Source organism: Pteropus alecto, unplaced genomic scaffold (genome assembly GCF_000325575.1).
Source record: "Pteropus alecto unplaced genomic scaffold, ASM32557v1 scaffold45, whole genome shotgun sequence".
Taxonomy (NCBI): Eukaryota; Metazoa; Chordata; class Mammalia; order Chiroptera; family Pteropodidae; genus Pteropus; species Pteropus alecto.
In genome coordinates this window covers 18,614,243-18,624,137 of record NW_006442491.1, presented here as the reverse complement: position 1 = coordinate 18,624,137, position 9,895 = coordinate 18,614,243, and the positions used below count along the sequence as shown (strand labels likewise).

Here is a 9,895-nt window from a genome sequence, read left to right as displayed (position 1 = left end):
ATTATGTTTTTTTCTTTGTCTCTCATTTTTTGCCCTTTCACTTACAGAAAGAATGAAAAATGCCAAAGGCATATGCTGTAAGACAGATATTGTTTCTAATCTAGGCTCTATGCCTAATTAGATGTGTGGCCTAGGTATGTTACATCATCTCTTCAATCTTTATTGTCTTCATCTGTGAAGTGGAAAATACCACCTAACTTCACAGTGTTTTGGTAAGTGTTCATAACTATATGGTAGTATTTAATACAGAAAGTGATACATGGTAAATTCATGGTAAATATGAATTGCCATTATTTTTGCCTAATATCATTTCCTCCCTTCCTCCATTCATACCCCCTCTTCAATTTAATTTTTCTTCCCCATCTTTTCTTTCATCATCATTATCTCCTCCTCCTCCTCTTCCTCCTCCTCATCCTCTTCCTCCTCCTCCTCCTCCTCCTTCTTTTTTTTGTTAGTCCATGATGCCTAGTACAGGATTGGATATATAGTATGTACTACTGACAAAAGGTGATAGTCTACTGTCAGGAGGATTAAAACAAATGTTTTTTAAAAGATTTTTTATTTCTTAAATTATGTATTCATTTTCTCATTGTTTGATTGATTGATTGATTCATTCATTCAAATTTGTTTCACCCAAAATGCCACTGGCTCTAATTTGCTTTTGCTTCTTACTGGGAAGAAAGATCCACCTTGACATGAGTGCTACTGGCAAATCTCCCACACTTACACAGAGTGTCCAGCTGAGATATTGATATATATCATCCTCTGCCTGGCTGACTCCAGGTATGTCTCATCCCTTTTACTTCACTGCACAAAATGCTGGCCCATTTCCAAAACTAATAAAGGCTAGGCACTGTCCTACTGCAAAGATCTCTATTTGGTCCCCTGCAACACAGTCCTTCATTCTCTCAGGACATGTCAGTCATGAAGCCCTATTTAATGGCCATTTCCATCCTTCTGATCCTGGTTCATAAGACTCCAGGTAATTCAGGCCTCTCTCAAAAGTTCTGGGGTCTTGCATGTGCTATTGGTATCTTGGTGAACTCTGAGATGACTCTTACCCACATATAGTAGGCACTACCTAAAGCCTTTTCTGGTCTCAGATGGGTTATAGATATTAATCCCAAGGTCCAGCTTATGTTAAGATCTCCCTTGGTTCTGCTCTGCCAATACAAATTTAAGAGATTGTTGTTCCTGGAATACTGGAGTGTCGAAGCATGAAGTATTTTAGATCGTGCTGTCATTGGGATGAGAGCTTGATTCATGGGTTAGGGGTGAGAAACTGGGATCCAAGTTGGGGGAATAAAAAGTAGTTTGAAGTTTGGAGAGTGAGTTGTGGTGGGATGGTGTATGACTTTAGAGTAATATTGGAAAAATGAGCGGGGATGTGGAGGGGGTGAGCAATTCTATATATAGAATTGGGCTGGACTGATGTTTTGATGTAGTCTGAAGAGGGAATGGTATTTTTGTTGAGTGGAGCTGAGGATGGAGTTGGGTAGAACTGGGAGTGAGAGTAGAGTGAAGTTTGTAGCTGGTCTGTATTTTGGCTTGATGCTATGAATAAGGATTGGGTGGTTTGGCTAGTGTTATGTTTGTGTTAAGTTTTATAATTGAACCTTAGTTTGTTATCAAAAGAGATAGAGCTGGTCTACGGCCATGCTACCCTGAACAAGCCCGATCTCATCTGATCTCGGAAGCTAAGCATGGTCAGGCCTGGTTAGTACTTGGATAGGAGACCACCTAGGAAGACCAGGTGCTGTAGGCATAAAAAAAAAAAAGGGATTGTAAGCTGACAAGGTCCTTGCAATCTGTGAGGTCAACCAAGAGTTGCCTCGCCTAAAAAAAACAAAAAACAAAAATAACTAAACAGGAGATAGAGCTGGAAATAGGAGTCAGATTTTTGGTTTAAGTAGATGTCTTATTCAAGCTGGGCATATGTGGGGTTTATCTGAGCAGTGATTGGCTTAGCCGGAATCTGGGGGTGATTAAGTTTGAGTAAGGCAGTCAAATTATCACAGCAGAGCTGTGGCTATTGAAATAGAAAAAATGAATTTTGGATGAAAAATATCGTTATATTTTCAAATTCTTAAAAAAGTTTCTTTAGTGTGATTTTCAGGGACACTGAGAACAATAGCTATAACTGTAGCTAGGATAAATGAAGTCAGAAGGCTGGAATATCCTCAATGTCTCTCTCAAACCTTGACAAGTACAGAGAGACATGGGAGTAGTCTCAACCTAGCCCTATAGAAGACCAAGGTTGCTTCTCTTTTTTGAGGATTGAGTTCAAAGTTACCATGTTTAGTGTTTTCTCTGCTTTCCCTTTCTCCTTCCTCTCCTTTTTCTCCTTCCTCATCTTCTTCTTACTTTGTATTCTCATACCCCTTGTTTCTCATCTTGTTTCATCCTCTTTACTTGAGCGACAATTCTTCTCATATCCAGTAAAGCTCAGTTCCCATGTTATAATAGTGATAAAAACCACAGGTTTGCAAAAAACAACACAAAAAGGAAGCAGCACTCTATGCTTCAAAAGCTGTGCGTACTGTTGCTTCCTTAGTAACTACTTAATACTTTCGCCTGACAGAATTTATGGGCAGGAACTGTTCTGGACAGTCTTTTCTGGGACAATCAAAGTAATCTTTTCCTTTCATTGCCCCAAACATATACATATGAAATTAAACTGTTTGAAAGCCAAGACTTTGCTTTTCCATTTTATGTGTTCCTGGTTGAGCCGAGTGCTTTGCACAGAGCAGAGTTTAGCAAATGTTTATTGACTAAATGAATATATAAATGACTTATTCTTAATAAATTTATATGGGTAAGAAGAATCTTAGGAATTGGAGGGAGAAGGGTCATATTTTGAGTGCACAGATGGCAGAAAAAATCATGTATCACATTGATTTTGGCTCTGGATGGAGCTGATAGAGTCTAGAGTATATATTTTGTGTCTTGATTTGTGATTTTTTAATTTGCTCTTAAAACAATTCCTATGTGGGAAAATGAGCTGGGAAATATCTATAGGTAAATATGAGAAGGTCAGGCAGAATTGTGGCTCTCACGCCAAGCAGGAGCCCATGACTATTTTCTTGGAAACTTTTGCACAGCACCCTTGCTCTGGCCTATCACCAGACCTCTCAAATCAGAATGTCTAGAGACTTGATGTGAATATACTTAAAAATCCCCCAGGTTATTACAAAATGTGATACACTTCATTAACTTCCTCCTTTACAAACACGGTTGAGATTTTCTGATTTCATGAAAACTCTCTCATTCCCATTTCTCCTATGGAGAGACTAGGTCCAGAGGTCCAGAGGGTCAAAGGCCATGTTGGGATTCAAGAGTATTGATGATCTCCTCTGACTTCAGTTTGAAGATGGAGAGATCATAAAAGGTGACATTAATTTGATGTGGGTGTTACAGTTTGTCATGAAGTAAGGCAATATAGGGTTTGAAAAGCTGCAGAAGTGAGAAGTAATAAATGTCTCTGATAAAACCCTTGTTTGTTTGTTTGTTTGTTTGTTTAGCCACTCTAAGCAGAATCCTCCTAGGACTGTCTTTACCTGTTTTCCATGTGGAGAATGTGAGGAAAAGGTAGACTGCATGGTCCTCATTTTTGGTATCTATGTTCCTATCCATCCTTTGGTGACTACGAAGAGGAAACCTTGGGCGCCCTGGTTTCCATTAAGTGTGTTTGGGAGAAAAGGAAAGTCCTCCAGTTCAGATGATAGCCAAAACAGTGTTGGTGTCACTTGGGGAGGACCCTGCAGATCTCTTCCTCCTACAAGTATACAGATTCATCAGTAGGGGTTCTCAAAAGAGTAACAGATTCCATGATGAGAGTGAGGATTAATGTAGGAAACGCAGTGGACCATGATGCTGAAGCATGGATGAAGGCGTCACATTTTTGCCTGCTTCCTCTACTTAACCAGCAGGTTTGCCGATGTAGCAGCATTTGAGTGCCTTCCCTGGACTGGAGTGCCAAATTTTGTGGCAATCCATATATACACTAGCACCCAAATGCTATGGAATGTCTGCCATTGAATCATTTCTTTCTTTCTTTTCCCATCTATGAGTTCACCTAAACTTTGAAAATTTTACTTTCTCTTGTCAAAAAATTAACAAAGTGTTTTTGTGTGTATGTGTGTGTGCAAGAAATGACATCAAACTTGCTTTACTTCATTTTCACTAATGTGGGTGGGCATTGAGACCTCTGCATCCTTAGCACTGAGTACATAACTTGGAACAGAGTGAATGCTGATAAATGGATGTGGAATAAGGGGATGGGTGGATGGTTGAAAAGGTCTTTGCCTTCTTAAACTATTCCAAAAAATTCAAGAGGAGGGAAAACTCTCAAGCTCATTTTATGAGGCCACCATCACCCTGATTCTAAAACCAGACATCAAAAAAAAGAAATTTATAGGCCGATATCCATGATGAACGTAGATACAAAAATCCTCAACAAAATATTAGCAAACCGAATTCAGCAAGACATTAAAAAATTAATGCACTGTGATCAATGGGATTTATTACTGGGATGCAAGGTTGGTTCAGTATTCTCAAATCAATTAACATGACACACTACTTAAACATGAAGAATAAAAATTACACGATCATATCGATAGATGCAGAAAAAGTGTTTGACAATGTCCAGCATCCATTTATGATAAATACTCTCAGCAAAGTGGGAATAGAGGGAACTTACCTCAACATAATAAAGGCCATGTATGGCAAACCCCCATCTAATATCATACTTAACAATGAAAAGCTAAAAGTGTTTTCTTTAAGATCAGGAACAAGATAAGGATGTCCACTTTCACCACTTTTATTTAACATTGTATTGGAAATCTTAGCCATAGCAATCAGATAAGAAAAGGACATCCAAACTGGAAAAAAAAAAAGAAAGAAAACCATTGTTATTTGCAGATGACATGACACTATATACAGAGAACCCTAAAGATTCCACCAAAAAAACTATTAGAACTGATAATTGAATTTAGTAAAGTAGCAGGATATAAAATTGATATTCAGAAATTAGTTGTACTTCTATATGCCAATAATAAATTATCAGAAAGAAATTTAGAAAACAATCTCATTTATAATTGCATCAAAAAAATACCTAGGGATAAATTTAACCAAGGAGGTAAAAAACTTGTTCTCAGTAAATTATAAGGCATTACAATAATTATAAAACTATTATAGTAAATAAATTGAAGAAGATATAAGTAAATGAAAGCATACACCATGAACGAAGTTGGAAGTATCACACTACCTGATATCAAACTATACTACAAGGCTACAGTAATCAAAACAGCATGGTACTGGCACAAAAACAGATACATTGATCAATGGAACAGAATAGAGAGCCCAGAAATAAATCCACGCCTATACGCTCACTTAATACATGACAAAGTAGGTAAGAATATACAATGGGGTAAAGACAGTCTCTTCAATAAATGGTGTTGGAAAAATTGGACAGATACATGCAAAAAAACAAGAAACTGGACCGCCTTTTTACATCATATATAAGAATAGACTCGAAATGGATTAAAGACTTAAATGTAAGACCTGAAACCATAAGACTCCTAGAAGAAAACGTAGGCAGTAAAATCTCTGACATTGCTTTTAGTAATATTTTTTTCTGATATATCTCCTCTGGCAAGAGAAACAAAATAAAAAATAAACAAATCAGACTACATCAAACTAAGAAGGTTTTGTACAGCAAAGGAAACCATCAACCAAACAAGAAGACAGTCTACTAAATGAGAGAAGATAGTCACCAATACTACATCTGGTAAAGGGTTAACATTCAAAATTTATAAAGAACTCATACAACTTAACACCAAAAAACCTAAACAATCTACTTAAAAATGGGCAGATGACCTGAATAGGCATTTCTCCAAAGAGGACATACCGATGGCCAATAGACATATGAAAATATGCTCAACATCACTAATCATCAGAGAAATGCACATTTAAACCACAATAAGATATCACCTCACACATGTCGGAATGGCTATCATCAATAAATCAACAAACTAGTGTTTGTGAGGATGTGGAGAAAAGAAAACCCTTGTGTACTCTTGGTGGAATTAAAAATTGGTGCAGCCACTCTGAAAAAACAGTTTGGAGGTTCCTCAAATAATTAAGAATAGAACTACCTTATGACTCAGCAATTCCGACTGGGTATTTATCTGAAGAAATCCAAAATACTAATATAAAAAATATATAAGCACTCCTATCTTTATTGCAGCATTATTTACAATAACCAAGATATGAAAACAACCTAAGTGCCCATCAATGGATGATTGGATAAAGAAGAGGTGGTATATATACAATGGAATATTACTTGGTCATTAAAAAATGAAATCTTACCATTTGTGATAACATATATGGACCTAGAGGGTATTTGTCAGACAGAGAAAGACAGACAGAGAAATAAGTCAGACAGAGAAAGACAAATACCATATGATCTCACTTATATGTGGAATCTACAAAACAAAATAAACAAACAAAACAGAAACAGACTCATAGATGCAGGAAACAAGCTGATGGTTGCCAGATGGGAGAGGATTTGGAGAGCTAGGTGAAAAGGTGAAGGTCTTAAGAAGTATAAATGGGTACTTACGAAATAGTCATGGGGATGTAAAGTAAAGCGTAGGGAATATATTCAATAATATGGTGACATCTATGTATAGTGCTAGGTGGTTACTGGACTGAAGGGAATCACTTCGTGAATTATGTGGATGTCTGACCACTATGTATACACCTAAAACTAATATAAACTAATGTTGAATGTCAATTGAAATTAAAAAATGAAAAAAAATTAATTTTTTTTTAAAGAAAGAAGGCAAAAGAAAGAAAAGTTCCTTAAATATTAAACTATGAATTTTGGACTATCTATTGAAAACAATAGAAGGCCCTATGCCTGCAGACATCATGCAATATGCCACCCTCTCCTAAAAATTCTATCACATGGAGAGGCAATGTGACAGAGAAGAAAGAGCATGAGTTTATTATGTAGACTAGAAATGAGATCTTAGCTTGGTCAAGTGTGAGCTATGGGACTGTAAATAGAACAAGGTCTCTCTTTGAGCTACAGTGTCTTCATCTGGAGAATGGAGATAACAGCCAGATTTTGTGAGGGTTCTGTGAGATCTCATTTATAAAATACCTGGTATATAGATGATGCTGAATATATAGTAGCAATTGTTATTATTATTATTATTCTAACTGCTCCTTTGTCTTTGAAATTTCCAATGGATAACTAATATTATTGACAACTAATATTTATAGAATGCTGACTAAGTGCCAGAAACTTTGTCACTGGGTCATTTTCAGCTGAAGAGCCTGGATACACATGAACATTTCTGGGTGACTGATACATAGCTATCAATATTCACAAATGGATTTTAGTTTATGTAGAAAACGTGTGGTAGAGATTTGTAAAGAAAACACATGCATATGCTCAATTTAGGCATGAATGTGAACCTGTGAATAAAATGAGTCATGTATCTGTGCCTGTGTGTGTATGTGCTAGTGTGCTGTCCATGTATGCACGGCATGTTTCTGTGGGCCAATCTACAAAATGACATGCATGACATATGTTTGTTCAAATGTTTCAAAGTATGAAGGCATGCAGGGGCTCGAATATGTGTGCCCTGCCTCAAAGTAGATCCTAGGTGTCTATGATGAGAGTGGTATGTGAGGAGGACACTTCCATACGGGCACTTGAGACATGTCCAATATGTGCTCACAGTGGCAGCCCTTAAGGCTCTGGACCTTCAGGAAAAGGCTTTTACATAAACAACACTGCCTAATATCTAATTTCCCCTCATATATGCCTGATACTTTTCTGAGCATACTATATGTGCTAATTTAGTCATCACAAAAAATGTTAAGAAGTTGACCTTATTATCATGACCATTGTGAAGATGATGCAGTGGTGGTTCTGAGAACTTATATAATTTGCTTAAGGATGTACAACGATAATGACAGAGCTCAGATTTGAATTGAGGTGATTTTGACTTCAGACCCTGTGCTCTTAATATTCTTAGGGCTCGTTCTCTTTAAATCACACTTCCCCACTCCTATTATCATTGCTGCATAGAAGCTAAACATGGCTATGTTTTTCACAGGTGACTTGCTCAGATCCTACTTTGGCAGGAGCCAGGAGCCTTGGAATCCATGCCAGCTTTACCATGGCATGTGCAGAAATGCCTGCATGAAATATGAAATTCAATACTTAACCTGCCCCAATGATCAAAAGTGCTGCCTGAAATTTTTTGCGAAAATAGCCAATTCTAACCATGTGAAAGAGGACTCCAACTTCAACTTGTCAGTTACAAACACTTAAAGCTACTCTGAAATTTGAATATCACCAATGTTACCCCATCCTGGAGCATTTCCTCCCCCATTGTGAAACACCCCCCCCCCATAAAAATGCATTCCTTCTGATGCATGTGTCTTTCATCTGTGAACAGTCATCATGGGACAGAGGGAGGTTAGGCTGGGAGATGGGGAGCAACGAAGTATAGGAAAGGACACTGGCTAAAAATGCGAATAGGATGGTAAGATAGCCCAGTAGATGGTGAGGGTGCCAAGGACAGGAGGAGATCACAGTTCTGCTCTGTTTTGGTACCATGACAAGGATTGTGACTCATTCTGGAGGTTGCAGAGAGAAGGTGAACACTGGATCGAGTCTGGACGACTCAGGGAACATGTAGGGAAGATCACTTAGTCCTCTGAGTAAACGCCGTAGGATCAGGACAGAGACAATAGGGTTGCCTTTGATATCCAGAGAGTTACCCCAATCTATTCAGTATGATGCAGTATCCTAGGGAAAAACCAGAACCAGAAAGATGAATGGATGCAATTGAGTGTAGAAATCTGTTGAAAAAACAAGGGCAACATTTTCTAAGGGTAGAGCTGCTGGAAAGTGGAATAAGCATGCTTGTCTCTGGGTGTTCTTCCAACTTTGACACTAGAGGACCATTTCTGGATGTGGAACACAGGTGATGACAGTCATGATGTTAGGGAGGAATTTAAAACAGAAGCTGGATGAACATCTAAAACTCAACAAAAACACTCAAACTGCACACCAGCACGTCTGAGTGTGGTATCTATGCATAATAGCTATCACAGGTCAGTACCCCGGGTGTCAGGCGGTCGACTGGGAGAAATAAAGAAGGTGCCTCTTGAAGCCTCCAAGCTCCCTGCAAGAGGAGTGGGAGGGGAGAAGGAGCAGCAACTTCCCTGAACAGCCCTACCTGGGAGTGCTGTGAGCCCCCTGCGCAGGGCAGAAGGGCCGTCATCAGGGCAGAAAGCAGAGAAGTGGGACAGGACCACAGAGAAACAACAGTTGATTTTTACCGGCCCCGGTTGTAAAACTGAGGTTGAGCCTCAGACTCCAACTCCCAACCAAGAGTGCTCCTCCCTTCATACTCTCCGAGACCAGTCACCGTGGAGCCCCAGGGGAATCTGAGCAAACGCTGCCGAGACTATCGCTTACACTGAAAGGGACTGAAACTGAGGATAGCGAAAGTGATTAAATATCTACAAGAAAATTTTTTAAAAAGGTGTTTTAAGGCTTTATATAAAGCAGAGATCCAAAAGGCTTAGATGCCACCTACTGGAAAACAACAGAAAAGCGAATTCTTTGCAACAGGCTAAAGAGAGACCTTTACATAATAAACCTTTCTGGAAAAACAGCAGAATACACTTCCATTAATGCCCGGGCGGAGAAATAGTACATTAAACACCATGAACAACCAAGGTGATAAGGCATCTCAGAAACAAAGAGAAAAATCTCCAGAAAATAAGCTTACAGAGACATAGAAATATGCAACTTAAATGACAGAGAATTCAGGATGATACTTCTAAAAAAATTCAGTGAGATACA

The 9,895-nt window shown here is 38.4% G+C and overlaps 1 protein-coding gene and 1 non-coding gene across 2 annotated transcripts; both read left to right on the top strand.

Moving 5' to 3' along the window:
• Positions 1–915: 915 nt before the first annotated feature.
• DEFB116 (defensin beta 116) lies at positions 916–8,350 on the top strand. Its single transcript, XM_015596984.1, has 2 exons — positions 916–982; positions 8,133–8,350. The coding sequence occupies exons 1-2, from the start codon at positions 916–918 to the stop codon at positions 8,348–8,350; spliced, it is 285 nt and encodes a 94-aa protein (XP_015452470.1).
• On the top strand, positions 1,647–1,765 carry LOC112471335. Its single transcript, XR_003043243.1, has one exon. It is a non-coding gene; the product is annotated as a 5S ribosomal RNA (ribosomal RNA).
• Positions 8,351–9,895: the final 1,545 nt, after the last annotated feature.